This window comes from Eupeodes corollae, chromosome 1, assembly GCF_945859685.1.
Source record: "Eupeodes corollae chromosome 1, idEupCoro1.1, whole genome shotgun sequence".
Classification (NCBI taxonomy): Eukaryota; Metazoa; Arthropoda; class Insecta; order Diptera; family Syrphidae; genus Eupeodes; species Eupeodes corollae.
The window spans coordinates 193,869,201-193,891,366 of record NC_079147.1 but is presented as its reverse complement, the minus strand read 5'-3'; the positions used below and the strand labels follow the sequence as shown (position 1 = coordinate 193,891,366).

General features: G+C 33.5%; 1 protein-coding gene across 4 annotated transcripts in view; it reads left to right on the top strand.

Annotated features, from left to right (window-relative positions):
• The window catches only part of LOC129953971 (stathmin), a 408,077-nt gene that overhangs the window by 211,645 nt on the left and 174,266 nt on the right, over nt 1-22,166 (top strand). For 2 of the 4 annotated variants that reach the window (XM_056067540.1, XM_056067544.1), the window contains exon 2: nt 14,470-14,553. The exons of the other annotated variants lie outside the window; for them this stretch is intronic. In XM_056067540.1, the coding sequence (XP_055923515.1) occupies nt 14,470-14,553 (84 nt within the window). The remainder of the gene's footprint in view (nt 1-14,469; nt 14,554-22,166) is intronic. 4 annotated transcript variants of the gene reach the window in all.

Here is a 22,166-nt window from a genome sequence, read left to right as displayed (position 1 = left end):
CACCCTTCTTCTCTTCTTCTTCTTAAAGTACCAAATTCAACATCAGATAACAACATCAATTTCACACAAGGACTATAACCACCTTCCTAAAGTATGTATAAAGTATATGTACATCAACTCCTACCCTTTCATTCTAAATCCACATCCTCCACCCACATCCTGAAGACAATAAGTTCAAACCACAGTAATAGCTTTTTGTATACTACATGTATATAGGTAGGTAGAAGGAAAAGCTAAAGCAAATGCCATTTTATACTTCCTCTCTCAATTGCATTCCATTTTAGCACATTTTGGCACATTTTGAAAGCATCAAGTGATGAAACAACAAGAATATAGGTCTAGCTCTAGGTATATGTGGAAGATTTTCAATTAAGAAACAGGTATGAGCTTCAAAACACCTCTCCCCACCTCCACCTGAAAGCAAGGTAAAGCATGGCAATGGCAGGGCTATACCTTAATCCATCCATCTATCTATCTAAACATCTGGGTAACATCGTTCTTCAACAACAAATCTAGAGAAGCACAAGAAGACACAAAATATCTTACAAATTATTTAATCCGTAAATCTTCAAAACATTTAACTTGATTTTTTTGTTTCCTTTCGTTTTGTCTTCATTTTCCTTCTTCGTCTCTTCCTCTTCCTGAAAATATATAAGTTCGGAGAAAAATATACCGATTTTATCTAAAGAAGCTACTAAAAATAAAATAATTCAACCTTGATTAAACTTTAATCAAGAATTTTCCATAAAGGGAGATGAAGTTGGAAAGATTTGAAGAGGGTGTGGTTGGGGGTGGTAGAAAATTGGTATTGGAATGGGGGAAACAAAGAATTTGTCTACACAGCAGCTCGATTCTTTTATTTGTGTATAGATGTGCTTCCACAGAAAGTCTAAATTACCTTCTCTCTATATAAACGGGGAAAAGTATACCGCCAGCAAGGACTACCACCATTACCGCACCGCCACTGCCGCCACTACCACAGTCACCATCACCGCAAATAAACAAGGTTTCATTACAAAACTGTAGTTTGACGCAGTGGGGCGAGCTAAATAATGAGCTATACAGGAAGGAGGAGAAGTAAAAAAGGATCTGCAAAGCAAAAACGAAAAAAGAAACTGATTACAACCACCAACTTGGGTATTACACTCTCCAAATGAATATCCTCGGTTACAATGTGCATCACAAAAATCAGAAAAACAACAACAACAATCTGAAGCACTGAAGTGGAAGCATTCCAATTCAGAAACAAACAAAAAAGAAGACTATGGAAAAGACACAAAATAATAGGACAGCCTGTGTAGGGCTCCAGTACTAGTTCCACAATGCTGTCTGGAGCTGAGAGTAGCTTCATCTCACCTGGCTCGGGGGCTGTCCTACATACTACTCAACTCGAATGGTACTAGACCACCAGGTTTCCTCTTCGTCCTTCGTCCTTTCTCTTATCCGTCGTTCATAGCTTTTCGCTGCTAGTCGAAGTAAATTCATCTCTCCATTGTTTTAGATCGGTTTTTGTAATTTTCGAGATAAGACCGACTACGATGAGAATCATGAAAAGGTAGATTGTGGATGTATGGTTAAGGATGAGGAGCATCACCAGAAGAGTAGAAAAAACTTATCCTTGTAGGTTTCACAGAACTGAATAAGAAAAAAAAACGAAAGCCCAGTGATATGTGATGAATCTCTATGTAGCTTTGTGAACAAAAGAGCAAGGTTATTTGGATGGTTGGCTGGCTTGAAGGGCTGGTTGGCTGAAGGTTTGTGCAGCAGACTTTTCCTGCCTTAACTTCCATTTTGTCAGTTTTTATAGCTTCCTCCGCAAGCCTTCTTTCCTCTTATCACCTATTTTTCTGTAACATCACAGACTTTCCGTCCGATTTGAAAGAACAAAGAATTTCAATTCCTGTTTGAAGGCTTCATCTTCCCTCTCTTTTGTTTTCTTATTTTTTTCATGAATGTTCAACACTGTGGTTTTTTTTTCTTACCTTGCCCCCTCCCCTACTCTTCAATTTCAATCCTAAACCAAACCATCTCATTTCTGTGTGGATTTATGTGGATCACGTTCGACGACGACGACGGTGCCTCGAAGCCTCCCATCATACCTCCTCGAAGCTTCTCGTATTGATTGTTGTTTTTTTTAAGAGAGGTATGGAAAAGTTGGGAGAGGAAGGGGAGATAGGGTATACACAGGTGAAGGTAAAAATTCTATGATGGTGCGGCTTAGGTACAAAAAATTGCCTACTTAAGGGTGATTCTTTTACTTTTACGGTATCTTATAGGTTTTTTTGTTGTTGTTCTTAATACAATTTCGTTGTGCGTATGTTGCCAACAAAATGCGTAACACACAATGTGTAACTGAACTGACGAGATAGGCGGTAAAGGTAGGTGGGGATATACTATTTGTAATACCGAATAAAGGTAAGGTTTGGGAATTTCATTTATAGCCTGTTAGCGTTGAAGAATCAATGAAATAAGGGTTTTTTTTTCTTCAGCTGAGAGGGAGATGGGGATGAGGTTGAATTTGATGTTATTAGTAAAAGAGTGTACGTGTTTTTTTGTTGTATTTTGTCAGGCAAAACGGTTATCTTAAAAAAAAAAAGTGAACGTGTCAGCGATGGGTACTTGAGATATCTTATTCTATTAAGATTGTCTTTCTATGTCTAATACAAAATACCTGCCTATATTAAGGGTTCGAGGCAGATACGCATTGAAGTTAAAGTGTGTTTCGAAGACGCCAAGACATTCTCCAACCCATATTCATCGAGTTAAGGGCAGATGTCTAGAATGTTAAGAAAAAACACAGACAAAATATGTGTAACGGAATGTCTTTGTGGTAAATATCAATCTTTCGATAAGTGAATGAATGAACCGGGAAGAGGAGGAGGGGTGTACAAATTTTATAAAAGATAGAGCACGGCAACACATTGCAAAAAAAAATTGTACCTTCCTAAACCATTTTATTTTATTTTATTAGATTTGCACCTCGCGTGTCAATAAAATAGGTTAAAATTGTGTTCTTCTACTTATAAACGAAAAAAAATCAATCTTACACGTTACATCTTTAGGTTACTTTTTTTGAAAAATTTCATTTCTACGGCGGTAAAAAATAATATCCATTTTTTAATAGCTTAAAATAAGTTTTGAAATGTACAAATATTTGTTTTCGAGGCTATGCTTGAAGATTTTTCATAACTCTGAAAATTTCACAGCAGATTTGCTTAGGTATTACAATGGAGAGCACTGATCAGCATCTTTTCATTATTGAAGAAACATTTTCCAAAAAAATCGACTATTGACAACTTGATAAAAATGTGTATAGGCAATTGGAAGAAGCAAGCAAATCACAACTTATTGGCATTTTCTTTCAAAGTCAAATATAAAAATAATACAATTTTCCAAAAAATATTTTAGAGCGTAGAGAAACCATAAAATAAAAAGTTTGAAAGAAAATGTAATGTATTTTTCTTAAGTTAAAAAAAAAACTCAATTTTATGTAAAGAAATTTCTAGAAGAACTCTTCCTGATGAATTTCCAAAACCCAAGTAAAAGTAAAGAAATGAACAAAATTATAGCTTTGATGTTGTTCGCTAGACGAACTTAACGAAGAATTTGTAAATTTTTCATTTCTTGAATCGTAAAATTTTAACACAAAAAAAAGTATTATAATTATAAATGCGTTATTAAAGTTCTCGATATTTTACAATTCTCATTTATTTGGCCATAACATTAGTTTAAAATTACAAATTGAGTTAAGCTCAAAATGCCCGATTCAGCTTAAAAACCAGGCATTGACCTATGCTGGCACACCTTGTTTCGATTGATATTTTTAACACTGCTCCTGTTAACTCTATGTTAAGAATTTAACAATATTTGTCGCAAGTCTTTTAAACACTTTCGAATTCTGATTAAAAAACAAAATTTTAAGGATTAAAGTATGGATTTCCTGAAAACCAATCTAAAGCTTCCTTAAAACCTATGATATTGACAGTAACACTGCCTTGGCTTTGTTTGCCTTAACAGAATCCATCTATCTTTCTTGAAGATTGTATTTTTTTTAATCTCCTTAATAAACCCTCTTCGACATCTCTATGGTACAACTTAACAACCGTCTTCACATTCATTTCCAAAATGACGGGACAAAAAAATGGTGATGGTTACGATTTACCCTAATAGAACATATGCCACATAAATAATATCGTTTTCTTTGTTGTTAGTGGTATTCATTCCCGAATTTCTAATAGGGCATTACTTACTTACTTAAGGTGGCCCTCAACCAACATGCGTCTCCAGCCAGCTCGTTCCTTAGCTAGCTTTTTCCATTTTCAAACGCCAAGTTGGTTGAGGTCTTCATCCACCTGAGTGAGCCACCTGAGTCGCGGTCTTCCTCTACTGCACGGTCCCTCGGGATTGGATTCGAAGACCTTTCGGGCTGAAGCGTTGTTGTCCATTCGCTCTATATGACCCAGCCATCTAAGCCTTTGGACTTTATATCTGCTAACTAGGTCAGTGTCGCTGTACAGCCCGTACAGTTCGTCGTTCTATCTTCTCCTCCATTCTCGATATATGCGTACAGGACCAAAAACCGAAGACAGAAGAATTTTTCTCTCGAAGCATCCTAAGACGCTCTCATCTTTCTTTGACAGTTTTCATGTTGAATGTAATTTTTTGATGAGAGCATATACCTGGTCTTGCCCTCATTGCCCTAAAACCCATCTTCTTCGTTTCCGTCGCAATGCTAAAAAACTCTCCACTGGCATCACCTTTGATCTTCCAATTATGTCAATATCATCTGCGTATCCTAGTAATTGGATGGATTTTTGGAAGATTGTGCCTCTAGTGTTGACGGTTGAGTTTTGCACAATTCTTTCCAGAACGATGTTGAAGAAGTCGCATGACAGTGTTATCGCCTTGTCTAAAACCTTTGTTGACATCAAATGCATCGGTAAGATCTTTTCCTACCTTGATAGAGCAGCGGGCATTCTCCATCGTCATTCTGGACAAACGGATAAGTTTGACAGGGATGGCAAAACTAGACATTGCTCGGTAGAGCTCTTCCCTATAGATTCTGTCATACCCGGCTTTTAAATTGATAAAAAGATGATGAGTATCGATTTGAAGTTCCTGGGTTTTTTCCCAGATCTGCCGTAGTGTGAATACTTGGTCGATATTGGACTTTCCTGGTTTGAAGCCGGACTGATAAGGACCAATCAGGTTGTTGACGAACGGCTTCAGACGTTCATATAATACGGCAGAGAGGATCTTGTAATGTTAAGCAGATTGATTCCTCTGTAGTTGGCGCAATAAAGAGGGTCTCCTTTTTTATGTATAGGACACACTATGCTGAGATTCCACTCATCGGGCATGCTTTCTTCCGACAATATTTTGCAGATAAGTTGGTGCATGCTCCATACCAAGGCATCGTCTGTTGCTTTGAATAATTCGGAAACGATGCCGTCAGCTCTAGCAGCTTTGTTTGACTTCAGTTTAGATATAACTATCTTCACTTCGTCGAAGTCGGGTAGGCGGAACTATTGGTCTACGTCGCCTAGGTTGAGTGGTTCTATCTCCCTTACAGCGGAATTCGGTTCGTCATCGCCGTTATATAATTTGGAGAAGTGGTCCTTCCATATTTCCAAAATCAACTGCGGTTCTACTACAATGTACTCCTGATCGTCTTTACAGGCTTCGGTCCGTGGCGGGTACTCTTGGAAGGTTTTTTTACCTTTTGGTAAAATTTACGAACCTCATTCCTCTTGTGATCCCTCTATCTCCTCGATCTCGTGCTTAATGACTTGTTTTGGGATGTGACATATTCTTAATGACATAGCAAACTGGTGAATAAGTCGATTATGCTCCCTTCCTTTAATGTTTATTAAAGCTAGCTTGTAATTGTGTTTATAGTGTTTTTTCCACTAGCTTTGGGATTCAAATGTATTCAGAATTCCTGAAACTCGGTCCTAGTTTATATAACTCCATTAATTCAATTGTTAAATACAAAATTTAGCATTAAAAATTGCGTAAACTATTGGCCCTATTACAGGTTCTGTCCTCCAAGTGGTAAAACATTTTAAGCTTATCGGTGTAGACTAGCTACTTTACATTCCCACAGAAAATAGTCAAGCGGTATTAATTCGCACAATATTGTAGAACAATTCAGGGGTCCGTAACGTAAAACATTTACCAAACGTTTCCTTCAATGAAGTAAATGTGATACGAGCTATGCGACATATTGCACACCTCTCCTGTACATCATGCTTGTTCAATAGGTTAACGAAAAAGTCAATAATCATAACTCCATAGCGGTCACTTTTGACAACTGCAATGTTCTGTCCTGCATCGTTAGTTTTAAGTTTTTTTCCAACCCACAAAAATACTTTTTTTAATTTATAAGATGTCCTTCATTCGAATATTGACTATTTTCTATCACATTCGAATTTTAAAGTGTGTCCCTTAAAAAATGCTACAAACAACCGAAAACGGGGTTTTTAAGGCTAAGTTAAAACTCATAAAATCTCTTTACAAAAAATTCTATTATGGTTTTGCAAATTTACAGATTTTTTTTCTAGAGACAATTTAAATCATTCTACTATCTTACTTAGTTTCTGAAAATTATCATTACTTGACTTTGACCAAACCTTGAATTTAATGCTTTCATAGTTTTAAAAAATTATGTTTTGGAGTTAATTTTTAGTGCTGATTTTAAATTCAAACATTGAAATTTAAAACTTTTAATTTTTTGAAATTTTGAAAATACCCATTTTTAACACTATTTTTATATTGTTTAATGTACATATTTCAAAAACTTGATAAAACTGAATTGTTTAGAGACCAGATTCTTTACAAGATTATAACTTACTTTCAAACCGTTTTGTATTGTTCGTGTTACCTGTCTCTCAGGTTTTTGTAAGACAAGTGAAATATGAAATAATATGAGAGATATGATTACTACTATGATTCATCTGGGAATGGAAACCTTTATCCCGAATAAGGTTAAAAGTATTAAGCCCAAATTTTAATCATGGTTCGATTCGAGCTGCAAAGAGGTGAGCGTCCGGGGTTTTAAAACCAACTCAACTGAGGTTGAGTTCAAGCAAGCCAGGAAGGCCTGCAACGCCTATATTCGAAGGACCAAATTTGTACATGACCAACAATTACGGCGAAAAATACTACAAAGACAGTAAAAATTTGTGGTCATTCGTAAAACATGAGGAATTCTTCCTCGGTTCTCACGCTTGTTGTCAGTAAAACTCCTTAAGTTAGCTCTATTGATAAAGCCAACTTATTTGCAAGGCAGTTCGGCGAAAATTCCACCTTACCAGATAGTGTTATGGATCCCCCAGTTCTTGAACTCGTAACTGATTCTATTGAACCAATCTTTTTTCAAATTCGAACTGTGGCGAGAGTTCTTAAAGATCTCAACATTCATAAATCTGCTGGCCTAGATGGTATCCCGCCATTATTCTGAAGAGGTGCTCTTCCACGCTTTAATTATGAGCTTATGAAATATCTTGAAGAACGGAAGCTTCTTAATGAAAAGCAAAACGGCTTTCGTAGCAATAGGTCCACAGGTGATCTCACGGTTTATCTCTCCGAATAGTGAAACAAATCTTTACATCGTTTTGGAGAAAGTAAAATTATTGCACTTGATATTATTTTAGGTAAACTGCATCCGTCTTTCATATTTTCTAAAGTCTAAAGTCTGACTATACAAGCTATATTTTTTTACCTTTTGTCATAGGGGTAGAAAAAGTAACAAAAAGCGTATCCACCATTCTTGAACTTTAAGAAGGATGGCATAGATATAAACCAAACATTCAAATCTTGAACCCAAAACCCTCTAAAGAAAACTTTACAAGAATACAAAATAAATTTATATAAAAACCAATTTGTCAACACTTTAACATCTAATCGATCAAAAAATTCGCTGACAAGTGTCACCAAAAGTTTGAAGCTCAGACAAAAAATGTCACATCATGTATCATATAATAGATATAGGAGGTATACATTACAAAAGTGTCACCGCCATCTAGTGTATGTAGCTCTGAGCTTGAAGCAGCCCTCTAGAGTCTAGAGTGTAAATCACTCTACCTGACAAAACGGCGAAGGAATTAATTTGTCAACAAAAGTGTCACCACATGACACAAAAATACACATAATCCTTCATAATTCGCGAGTGAAAAAGAACGAAGAAATTATTAAAAACGAAAGAAGAAATAGAAAAATGAAAACAACATTATCAACACTTTTGCTTTTTCCTGTTTTGTAATAACAACCCTTATACCAAAAGACAAACTTTAAAGTCCTATAAAGTTTCTAAAAGAATTTTTATTACATATACATTTTATATCCTTCATCAAAAAACAACAACGACAATCAAAAAATTCGCATGTACAGTGCAGAAAAAGTATAAAAAGTGTGAAAATCCTTTTTGAAGATTTTTCATGTCATAAATTATCCAAAAGGATGATGAAGGTTTTTGGTATCCTTACAAAGAAAAAATGAAATAAAGAAAGAGAGAAAAATGTGAAAATTGCAAAGACATTTTTGATCACCGACCAAATGAACTAACATTTTGATATTCAACCCAAGTATTCTCGCTCGAATAACTATGCAAGAGAAATAGGTCCTGGGAATGAGGAAAATGCTAAAAAAAAGGACAACGATGCCACCGAGGACGTCGGACTATGCTGATGATGATGATGATGGAGAAGATGAAGACACATCATCCTTTCGCTATGTCTCTCCGTCTCCGACTCTGATCCGACCAGACTCATTTCTGGTGACTTTTATTTCAAACCAACATCATGTTGGTTGGTAAGCTCAATATGTGCTGCACCATAGAAGGTACTTTGCGGCGGCGGCGGGGGAGTGAACTAAAAACATTATGAAATGTATAAAACAAGGACCTTCGTCTGGCCAGAGTAGTTTGGTTGGTTATATCCTCGAATGATATTTGCTGTCCAGAGATGTTTTAATAAAAATGGACCTACGAAGAAAAAAACTCAAGGACCAACCGACAGGACGACAATGGCGACTATAAGAATGGGGTTGAAACAACAGATGTCCTGGGAATATGCTGTTCAGGAATTCTCTGATGAACTCTGATAAACATAAGGACCCCTCTGACAGGATTATATATATTGGAAAAAAGAAAGAAATAGAAACCTTAGCCCGTTGTCACGTAGAAAAGGAATTTCTTCTTATTATTTCGCAGTTCACTGCAAAAAAAGGACTCGCTGGATCTTTATATATCATTCTCCTTGGTCCAAGGACACTCATAGGGACAGCACACTTTGTCTTTGCGGGTATGTTACACAGTACCTAAATCCTATATTTATGTATGTACGTAGGAAGGAAGTAAGAAAACAAGTGTCGAATTGAACTCTTAAATGGGAAAAATTGCTGATATATCTCCTTTCCGGTGGACACACTATGATTTTGTCGTTTCTTTTTTTGCTTTTTGTGTTTTCCCAAGTTTTTTGTGTCCTTTTTGGGGATTTTTTCATTTTTTTTTTCAATTTCATTCTGGCGCACAAAGGACGAGGGAGAAAAAGGATGAGGATGAATGTGAAAAAGATATTTATGAGGCTACAACACCATAAAAGTTAAGTTCGTCGTCGTTGGTCGTCCTCGTACATGTGACGTTTGCGGGTTTGGGGAGGCAGATGAATATGTACGGCACGCGGTGGCCGGTGGTGGGTGTCAAGGAGTATAGAAGATGCGATGCACCACCGCAGCATACATAAGTTTTTCTGTGTTTTTTGATTGGATCACCATATCTAAGAAAGAAGGCATTGTAAATTCAAATTCAAAATAAGATCCTTTTTTTCCGTAGTTGATATGGTTGGTATGTTGTTGTGATGGGGGGAGGGGGTGGGGGTCAAAACGATGATGTTCGTAGGATAAGGATGTGTTTTATGGAGATTTTTATTCGTGTTTTTTTGAATTTTTTGTTCATTTTCTTGGATTTTCATGTCAAGGAATTTATATTGCTTATTATAGAGCAAAAACACTATTGGAATATTATGTTGCATCAAAGATATTTTTATATATTTTATTTTGTTCTAGAGAAATGAACTCTTATGAGGGTGTGTAAAAATAGGCATAGTTCAAAGAAAGACGTGTTTTCCTGTAGAAAGTGCTTGTTTTAAAATAAATTATAATTAAAAAACAAGGAGGAGAAGCTTAAAAAGACGCTAGGGTTGAAAATTCTAGTTTTTTTACTTCACATAAAGTGAAATATTTACAGATTCTATGAACAAATATTGCACAATTCTTTAAATAAATACATTTAGGGTGGCATAATTCCGTTGAACTTTAGAATAAATGATATTATGTTTTAATCAATTTAATTCTTAATTAAAATTTCAACTATTGTGTGACGTGAAAAATGTTATTACATTTTACAACAAATATTTAATTGAAAAAATGAATGTCTTTTTAAAATATGAAAATTGTATACGTTGACTTGATTCACTTCAAAGCTTCGAAAGTTAAACGCTCTTCAAGTCTTAAACTGACAAATTCCACACTTTTTAATAAAATCTTTCGGTATTTAAGTGATAAGAGCTCTTAACCTTAAATGTACACATTTCAAGGGCTAAAGTGACAACTTGAGTTATATAAGTATTTTAGAACGCTGTTGTCCAGCAAGGAATAGTCTAACTTTTTGATTAGTCGACCCTCAACATTTGAAAATATTCCTATATTAGAAGAGTTTTCTTAATATGCCATATTTATGAGCAAAACACAATAGTTTAGACTTTAGAGGGTTTCTGTTTCTTTCACTCATAAATGTATCTTCATTAATCTATACATTATTTATTCATATCATCAAAAACTTTCCCCGCCGTTCATCCCCTGGTTAAGCTTTAACTACTAATAATGTAATAAAGAACTCTTAACAAAAATAAAGAAATACCGGGTAAATAACTCATCAAAAAATGGTTTGTGTATTCGATTAGTTCGTTCAAATATTTAAACCAAATCTATTGATATATTATTTTCCCAGTATTTCATATTTTTACTGTTATGGAAAATTAAGTATTTAAACAAACTACAAATAACTTAAAAAATATATTTAAAAACAATTCTTATTCCAAAACCCTATTTACATAAAAGAAGTAAAATTTGTGTTTTGTGGATTTTTCATGAACTTATACTGTTTGAGATATGAACGAACAGGGATTTTTTTTAAGGAGTCCTTCATAGTGAGTATTTTTGGAATTAGGATTTTTGAATTTTGAAAATAACGTTTATTTAACGGTAAATTCTGGAGTATATTGTACACCCTTTATTTATTTTTCAAACTCCCAGAAAATTATTTTTTTTTTCAAAAACAACTGCTTCATTTATTGCTCTTCTAATAACGGTAACATACGAGTATATCATAAATTAAGTTCAATTTAAATTTAAATTTAACTTCCATTTGTTCACCTATAATATCAATCAAGGGCCTATTTCATAAACATTGCCAATGACGATAGCGGACAATTTGTTAATTTAAAATTTTACAATTGTCAAGTTCCGTTGCCTAAACAATTTGACAGTTTTGTAGATTTGTAGAAAAATACAAGACAATTGTCATCTCGTTTCATAAAGACATTTTCATGACAATGAATTGTCAAGTAATTTTTCACAATTGTCATGAATTTTCCGACAAATTTTTCATGAATTGAAAAAAAAATCAATTTACATATTTGTTCAATATACAATTACAACAGGAAATTCAGTTATGACCAAGTGTTGTTAGTGAAAAGACCTTCAACGATAAAATTTTTAATACAAATTTGTCATTGATTTATTCTGAAAAATTTGTTACCTGTCAATATTTTATGAAGAATAGGTTTGTCATACAAGTGTGACAAAACTGTAGAATTCTCAGCTGTCTATTTGTATGAAATATAACCCAGTTTACCCTTGGATTCAGTTTCGAGCGTTCTGTCAAGTATAAACATTTGTTTTTTAGCCGCACAACAAGAATGTGGAATACTTCACCAAACCCTGTATAGACATATCATTTTGACATTGAAACACCTTTAGACCAAATACTCTCCTAAAACTTGCTTTGTCTTTAAAGATGTTAATAGTAATTATTATTACTAATTAAAAACAAAACGTATTTTAATAAATCCTATTCTAGTCAATTATTTTTCAAGGTTCCTTCCTTTACAAAAGACATTATATTCATATCTTGCTTTAATATTCGATATCCTGTACAACTTTTGTACTTTTCCTGACAGCTTGACTAAGAGTAGACACTTCAACTGTTTCATGCATTAAAATTTTGAAATCATGCAATTAACTTTGAAAAGACAAGAAACCATCTACACATGAAAGTTCCTTTGAATATTGTCTCCTTCCAAAAACAACTTCTGACTCGAAATTGAATTTTAATTTGATATTCCTTCACAATAAACATTTGTGGCATAATATGAAATATTCAAAACATTTTCTTTATAGAATTTGTAGAAACTAGACACTCGATAAAAGTATTAAATTTTGTTTTATTTGTTTTTCGTTTTTATGATGTGACCACATACAACACACCTTTTTTATCATCACCATTTAAGTAGTTTCTCTTGCACTCGAAACAAGGAGCGCCGATGACGAACAGTAGGACGAATGTATGCGAAAAATAACTACATTTCAAATAACTTCTGTTAAAACTCTGATTGAAACTTGAAAATGGATAAATAAAAGAGCTGAGCTGCGAACTTTAGGTATTTCACTTTTGTTTTTATTCTTTTTATTTTCGACTTAAAATTGGTTATTCGTTACATTATAAAACATGAACGTCAATCGTTAATAGACAAGTAAACTTATTTCTGTGTTTCTAAAAATTTTGAACAGTTAAACTTAGAAATAGTAAATTTCTTAGGAAACGAAATTTGTTCATTCATAAAAAGTTTAATAATTCAACTTGGAAATTAATCTTTACAAAAATTTAAAAATGTGTAACTTATTAACGCTTTTTAAATAAAAGTGTTTTGACATTTTCGAGTTAAGTGGTGGACTATAATTTTTGATTTTATACTAGTGTTATTAATTAATCAAAATACTTGAAACTCCAACATGTTTGAGACGATTTCCGAATTGCATATAAAGTACCCTTAAAACATGATTGAATTTTTGTATGCTTTGCCATAAGCTGTCCCACTGTCCGTTGACGAACGACGACAGGGATGGACGATGATGCAACACACAAAATCCTCTTTGTCCATCATCATAAATAACATCCTTGTGGTTTTTCTATGTGTCTGGCTCTAAGGATGTCTCTGTTTATGTAGGTGTGTGGTGCATGGTATTTGACGTTAACTTGGGGAGGTTTATGTAAAATAATATTTTCCTCCAGACACACATGCTGACGAAATGAAAACATGACACAACAATGTTTTTGTTTTTCCAAAAACATAAAACAACTAAAAACATTTTCAACATCAACATCACACTAACTATAAAATAAACTGCATCAGTTGAGTTAAGCAGAAGCTGAACTGGGCTGAGGAAAGGATCAGAGAAGCCTGACGAAACACCTGTATGTTTTTGTATGGCAACTACATACATGGTAGAGGTGTGAGTTGTGAGATGTGTGTGTGCTGTGTTTGGTGTATGAATGTTATGCAAATGAGCTTTTGATGTTTTTGTTTTGTGTGTTGCCATTGCCACAAAATACAAAATACAAAGTACAAACTTAAACATAAGAGAGGCCAAAAACTTTATTATAAATTAATCCGCACCAATCCAGCAAACAACGAACAAGCACTCTCTCGAAAACCAAGAATGTCCTTGTAGTATTGTCTGCAGAGGCTTTTTTGTCTATGACTGTGTCTGGTTCTGCTGCTGTATGATGGTGATGATGGCTTTTAATTTGTATGCCTAAAATGTGCCTTAACTTTTTGTTTCTTTTTTTGTATTGTTTTGCTTTTGAGTATGTCCTTTTAAGTCACATCCTTTTGCCTCGTTTTTTTTTCTATTTGTGCTTAACCATGTGTATACAGTGAATGCACTTTTTGTTAGTCCTATTGTCTACGAGTGTACAATATCCCCACCCATCATCATCACGATCCTCTGAAGAAACCGACTTTCGTTTGTTTGTTTTCACGTACATATGTTTTTTGTTTTTATTTTTTCCTTCTGAATGAATGTCCTTTGAAAATATTCATTCAGTCCATTTTGTTTTTTTTTTTCTCTGAAATTCCTTTGAAATCCTTTAAGTGTGTAATTTATTTCTATTTCAATGCAGTTTGTTGGAAACAAAAAATCTCTCGTTAAAATTGTTCATATTTAGTTTTTCTAATAAAAACAAATGTGATTCAAAGTTTTTTGTTTTAATGGAAAGTGGAAAGTTTCATCATCGAACTGGGTCAAATAAAATGTCTTATTGTATATTTATGTTATTTAAATATTTCCATTTTTCTTCTTCTATTTTTTAACTTTTTTTCAAAACAAAAAAATGTTAACCATAAAAAGTATCGAGGAGATCAGCACCAATTAAGAAGGCAACTAAAATTCGCTCCAAACAACCACGAGCATCGAAGAAAGTTAAATTTATCAGTAAGTACTTTGAAAGATTTTGTTTATAAACTATAATTGAACAAATAATTTTGTCTTTTTATTTGTATCATCTTTAATTATGAACAATTTTTCAAGTTAAATATATTGATTTATCAGTGCACTCAAAGGTCAAGTCTTGCAATTATATCTAGTATGTTTTTATTTTTGTTCCTGTCACAGTGTTAGTTGCCATACTCCTCCGAAACGGCTTAACCAATTTCAATGAAATTTTGCCTATACATTCGGTGGGTCTGAGAATAGGTTTTTATCTGTTTTTTAAATTTCTAAGTGGTATTATTTAATTGCATCAACATCGTACACAGTGCAACGATCTTACGATAGTATTCAGTGACGCTATGTACAATGAAGCATTGATTGCTATTGAGGATCTTTGCATTATTATTGCTAACTTAGCACTCAATCATTCACGAAATTGAAATACTGTAAAAATGGCAGCGATTGTCGCTCGCAATGTCCCACTTATGAATAAAGAACAAAGAACCATTTATGACCACATCATGCTCGTATTTTCGTCAGGACAAGGTGGATTTTTTTTTGGGATGCACCAAGTGGAACTTGCAAAACAATCCTTATTTCGCTAATTCTTGCTAAAATAAAATCAAGTAATGGTATCGCATTGGCTGTTGCATCTTCTGAGATTGAGGCAACTTTATTGGATGGAGGTAGAACAGCTCATCCATTATTTAAACTGCCACTAAATATTCAAAATAACCCGGACGCGGTGTGCAATATAAAAATTACATGGCCACAGTACTGAAATAGTGTACAATTATTATTTGAGATGAATATAATGTGGCACACAAACATTCGCTTGGACATTGAAAGATATAAAAAACATCGACAGACTTTTTGGCGGCACTCTTTTACTCCTTTCAGGTGATTTCAGACAAACACTTCCCATTATTACGCATTCAAGGTACGCTGATGAGATCAACGCGTGCTGGAAATTATCGCTACTGTGGCGTAATGTTGAAAAAGTACAACTGAAAGTAAATCCGCTAAAACATTCTCAAAAGAAAAGGCGACGGAAAATTACTACAGATGAAATTGGAGGCATACAATTACCGGTCGTTTTCTGCACGATTATTGATTCAGAAGACGCTCTCATTAACCAAATATTTCCAATGTACATAGACAATATAAAAAGATCAATTTTAACAGCAAAAAATGTGGATGTCAACGAATTAAATCTCAAGATACATCAAACCAACAGGCTTGGTGTCATACAAATCTATTGATACAGTTTGTGATGCCACCGAAGCTGTAAATTATCCAACTGTGTTTTGGAACTCATTGAATTTACTCGTCATGCCACCGCATAATTCACAACTGAAGGTTGGATCTCCGGTAATTTTTGCTTCATAATTTGAACCCACCAAGGTTGTGCAACAGCACGCATGTAGTAATTAAAAAATGTATGAAAAATGTTATCGAAGCCATAATGCATTTATTTATTACAGAACAAAAAATAAAATGAGTGGAGCACTGGTTCTAAACAATGATTTTAATCCAACCTTATTTAAATTGAAATCTATCGATGAACAGTTTAAGTTCTTTAAAATGCTCCTTCGACTTAAAGCTTTATTCTTCCCATAGTTAGTTCTATGGAAGTCAATATGTATAAAATCAAATGTACGCAGTTGATGAGTTCCGCCTCGGTAATTAAAATGTACACAAGATAGCAAATAAGTTGCATCAATTTCTCCATTAATGAGTTGATGAAAAAATACTATGTCATTATTAACACGTCTTTGATGGAGAGATTGCATTTGAAGAAGTAGAGTACGATGTTCATAGGGAGGCAGATCATAAGGATCTTCCCAAGAAAGACCTTTTAGAGCAAAGAATTAAATTATGTTGAATAAATTCAATATGTTTTCTATGAATTTCGTAATAGGGAGTCCATACCTGCGAAGCGTATTCAAGATGAGGAATTATACAAAGAAAGAGTAACATAGGGATCATTGAACTCCTTTGCCCAGCGTTTTATAAAACCAAGCATAGAACTTGCCTTATTAACAATAAAATTAATGTGATGTGTAAACTCTAAGTTGGAACAGAAATATACACCTAAATCTTTAAATGTGGAGACACGACAGAGTTTTTGCTGTGATATACAGTAGTCAAATACGTTACTGATTAGTTTTTTAGTGAAAGTTATCGTCTGGCATTTTAAAGGGTTGATTAAAAGGCTATTTTTCCCACACCAAAATGTGAAACTATCAATGGCGGCTTGTAAAAGATTACGATCATGGTTGGACTTTATTATTTTGAAAATTTTCATATCGTCAGCAAAAATGAGAAGTTCACTTGACATGAAGATATATCGTTAATGGACAGGATGAACAGAAAAGGACCAAGATGGCTTCCTTGGGGAACACTAGATTGAGCAACAAAAGCTTCAGAATGACAATTTCAAAATTTTACCTCGTAGGGTCTGTTTTCAAGAGCCTTAATTATCTATCAAATAATTCCGTGGCTCAGTAGGTCAAAAGCTTTAGAAAAGTCAGTATATACACAGTCAACTTCATAACCTTGTTCTAAAGCGTTTGAACATATGTTTGAGAATGTGAGGAGATTAGTAACGGTTGATCTTTTTTTCACAAAACCATGTTGCTGTTCGCAAATGATATTTTTACTAAAATATGCTACGCTTTCACAAACAACTTTTTCAAATACTTTGGGAATGCAAGAAAGCTTTGCAATGGGCCTGTAGTTGCTTATATCCTCCTTGTTTAAAAATTGGGTGGCGCAACAGTCCGTTGTGAATCAGGGTCTAGTGACTTACAACTCTCAACTATTCCTGTGTGCGAGTACTGTTGTCAGGAATGGAAGGGACCTAAAATTTGAGGCCGAATTCGAACGGCTAATTTTAGAAAGCCCTTTTTCATGACAAGAATTACTCTTGAAGGATTTGTCAATTGGACAACATTCTGCCAACATTTCATTTATTTCTTAGAAAAATTTAGAGAATCGGAACCGTTATCTGAATGACGTTACTTTCAAAGTATCAAAGTCGGCACCTAATGGACAATTTTTGAACTCCAATATTTCTTGTTCTAGACCACCTAGATGGCTGAAATTTCAGGATTGTGATCTAGGAATCATTCCCTTTCCATTGGTGTGCCTATCTTTGAATAAGACCAACTCTACAACAAGTTATGGGCAAAAATCCATGTTCGAACTTTAAATGCGAATATCTCGCTTAAAACGCATGTAAAAGGTATCAAAGTCGGCACCTAATGGACAATTTTTGAACTCCAATATTTCTTGATCTAGACCACCTAGATGGCTGAAATTTCAGGACCAACTCTACAACAAGTTATGGGCAAAAATCCATGTCCAAACTTTAAATGCGAATATCGCGCTTAAAACGCATCTAAAAGGCATAAAAGTCAGCACCTAATGGACAATTTTTGAACTCCAATATTTCTTGATCTAGACCACATAGATGGCTGAAATTTCAGGATTGTGATCTAGGAATCATTCCCTTTCCATTGGTGTACCTATCTTTGAATAAGACCAACTCTACAACAAGTTATGGGCAAAAATCCATGTCCAAACTTTAAATGCGAATATCTCGCTTAAAACGCATCTAAAAGGCATAAAAGTCGGCACCTAATGGACAATTTTTGAACTCCAATATTTCTTGATCTAGACCACATAGATGGCTGAAATTTCAGGATTGTGATCTAGGAATCATTCCCTTTCCATTGGTGTACCTATCTTTGAATAAGACCAACTCTACAACAAGTTATGGGCAAAAATCCATGTCCAAACTTTAAATGCGAATATCTCGCTTAAAACGCATCTAAAAGGCATAAAAGTCAGCACCTAATGGACAATTTTTGAACTCCAATATTTCTTGATCTGGACCACCTAGATGGCTGAATACATTTTTTTTACCAAGACCGCAAGATTCGTTTCCCTAACTCTATGTTTTTTTTTTAATCTTTCTATTTTTCTGACACACCCTGAATCATAAAAATTGTATTTTTTATTTAGAACAGCTTAGGTATAGGTTTGAGTAAAAAAAAAAGCAAAAGGTCTAAAGTTCTATTTATGCTTTATCAACTCAATCAATTCAGAAATAAAAAAAAAACGCAGAGGTTTAAATGGCTTCCAAAGTTCAAAATACGTATGCTTATTTTCGAAGAATGTTCCAAAAATGTACAGAAAGTCTTTTTTCAAATCATTAAGAAATCCTTTATTGGGCCAGCAAATTAAAAAAAGGTTGAAATCAACCCGTTCGTTGATAAGTTCCTATTAGTGCCCTTACAAATTTGCAAATAATATTTTTTGAAATAAAATCATTTAAGCAACTTTTTAAAGTACACAATCATAAATTGAAGCTAAAACTGTATTCTGTCGAATTGTTCGATACATTTAATTTATTAAGTATTTTTTTTAAGCTGATAAATAGTTTTTAAGGTTCTTATTCAATCAATATTTTATAATCTGTGTTCCAGTCAATCAAATTGAAAAATTTGTATGTTCTTTTTTCAAACCCAACTCTTAAATCAGTTTCTTGAGATATTATATTTAAAAATTCAAGAAAAAAAACATATGAATGTTAATGTTTTGAGGCTAAATTGATAAGTTAGTTTTTTTTTTTAATAAAATTTTTCATATTTTTCCAAATCTATTTATAATATCCTCATGAAATACATTTCGAAAAATTATTATAAGTTTTTGGATTTTTCCTGTCTCAGAAAAATGTATGCTAAAACTGTTTTTAACAGAAAGCAAAACAAAATAGTTTGAAAGTAATTTTTGTTTTTGTTATGAATCTACCTGGAACATCAAGTTTTTGAGCTATTATAATATAAGAATTATGTTAGAAACGTTAAAATCAGAGTTCTGAATCAGCACTTAAAATTTACTCCAAAATGTATTTTTCACAACCACAAAAGAGTTTCAGAAACAAAAATACTGAAATAATTTATCTGGAAAACTAAGATTTCTACTTTACAAAATCATAATACAATTTTTTTTATTTAACGGGTATGGTCTGTTTTAACTTTACCATAAAAACCTAGTTTTTGGTTGTCAATATCATTTTTATATTGTAAGATTTGAATTCTTTGACAGAAAGAAACGTATAATCTTGTCGCGTAGTGTCATGGATCTTTGACAGTCAAGTTTTTATTATTTTCAAAATATAGTCTAGTATTGAAATGTTAGAAAAGATTAAGATTTAACATCTATAGGTTTTGAATATTTTGACATAAAAGTCAATTTCCTTCCCTTAAATGAAGTAATAAATACAAAAGTAAAAGGTGTTTTTTTGGACAGCGTGATTTTCAAGCAGAAATTAAACTTTTATAAATTAATGTTATTATTAATAATTTAGCTTTATTATAAACATAAGAGTTTTTCATGATAAGAGCTGGCCACGAGACGAGACCCGACGAGACATTTGTTAGTCACGTTTCCAACTCGTCAAATGTTGAGTTTCGTCTCGGTATCGTACTCGTATAACTGAGTTTCGTCCCGTCTCAGTCTCGTTTCAGAGTCTTCAAAATGATTGCATCTGGCTCGAATATATTTTAGCCAAAAATCTTTTTGCATAAACTGGAACCGTGTGTCAGGAATAAGGCACCAAATACTTTCTTCCAAGGCGGTTATCGTTAAGGGCTTATCTACTTTTACAAGTGCCTTAATACAATCCCACAAAAAATAGTGCTGCGGTGTTAAATTGGACTATCTTGGGGGCCACTTCGCAAGTCCACAACGTGGAATATTGAAAACATTCAAAGTTTCCCTTAATAAATTGGGTTTTTGCTGCGCGAAAAATTATTTTGGTAATAATTTGCACAACATTCAAATTTTGTTAGGAATTTAGTTTATTCATTATAATATGTTAAACCACACTGAGCATTAATCAAGTGACAGCTGTCAAAAAGACCAACTCCGAAAAAAGTATTACCAGTTTTGTAAAAACCCTTTACAACACAATTGCATACCTTTGGGCTTTCCATTCTTAAATCTGCTCACTTATCCTTTTTTTTAATTATGTATACAGTTTGTTAATAAATAAAATACTGACCACAGACAAATTTCCTTCCTGTGAAATTTTAAATACATTTCAGTTCCCCGGTGATTTATTTCCATTTAAAACAAAACAACACACCCAAAAATAAACAAAATAGAATTTGCAATAATTTAGCATAAATCACCGTCACGAGTCAATATCGCATCCAAATCATTTATTTTTATTTGATGAGAATTTATTAACGTGGGACGCATATTTTATAGATAACTATGCGCAAATAAGTATTAAAGGATAGTTATAGGCATTAGACAGCATCAGTATAGTCGCCGCAATAGTAACACATCACAAGGACTTTTGAAACTTTTGTTGTGTCACACTTTATTTTAGGGCACACACGAGTCTAGGAGTAATATAAAATGTCACTAAGCGTGAAATTCGCTATCGGTAATTAGTGCTTATTCATTCGAATTATCGTTGAACGAAATGCTTCGTGCGTCGTTTGCCGTTTGTCGCTAGTCACTCGTCCTTCCACACCATACCCAAAATGTCAGAGTCAGAGGGAGTGTGTTTTGTGTGTCCTTAAAATAATGACGATTATAATTTAATTTAACTTTGGAAAATGGTTTTCATTGATGATGAATCTATAAAAGCAAAGTAGGATAGAAGAATATTGAAAAGGTTAAACATTTTAGAGAGAAATGCCACTCCACTTTTCGTCTACTGGGAATTTTAAACCTTTTCTCACTTAATTTTCTTACTTTGTTTTTTATTTTTTAAAAATAGAAAATCAATTTTATTCAAAATTGAGCTTTTCTATTAATGGAAGAGGACTTAGGCACACATAGTATACTCAGGATGTATGTAGTAACGATAAATTGATATCAAATTGGTTGCCAAGTAATTTTATATTGAATTATGAACACAAAATGGAAAATTTAAGAGGATTTCTATGGAAGAGTGTTTCCTCTGTATACATTTTGCCCAAAAAGGATATGTTGTAGCATATTCTTAGGAGGAAGAAAAGAAGTTTGAAAATTGTAAAACAATTTGTGTTTTGAGTGCCTAACCTATTCAATATAGGAGCTTTAATGCCAAATTATGGTTTTCTTCGAAATCTTTGAAAATCCTTCTTCAAGCCCTTGATAAATATGTTTTTGATATATTAAGTTTTGTTTCCTAGCAGACCAAAAGTCAAATTTTCAAAGCTTTTGGGTACCTTTGATCTAAGGGAAATGATATTCTCATTTAGAGTCCTTAATTTTGCTCGAAATTTGTCGTCCTTCCTTTTTCTTAGACGGTTCAAAATCTTAATAAGACCTATCAATCATTTCTAAAGTGAGTAAACCTACTAACTTTTGAATGTAAGCTTATTATATTTAAGTACATCCGCAGTTTCTTATCCTTTTTAAATGATATTTATATTACATACCTCAATTTGTAAAAACTGTCATTTGTTGTTATTTTTCTTTCCTCGAAAAAACCCTTTTATAACCTCTAATGGTGACGACGATGTTAAATACTCATTCCATATTCAAAAACGGAAACCCCTTTTTTGCATTTTGTTTTTCCTTACTTTTTTCAAGCACCATTTATTTTC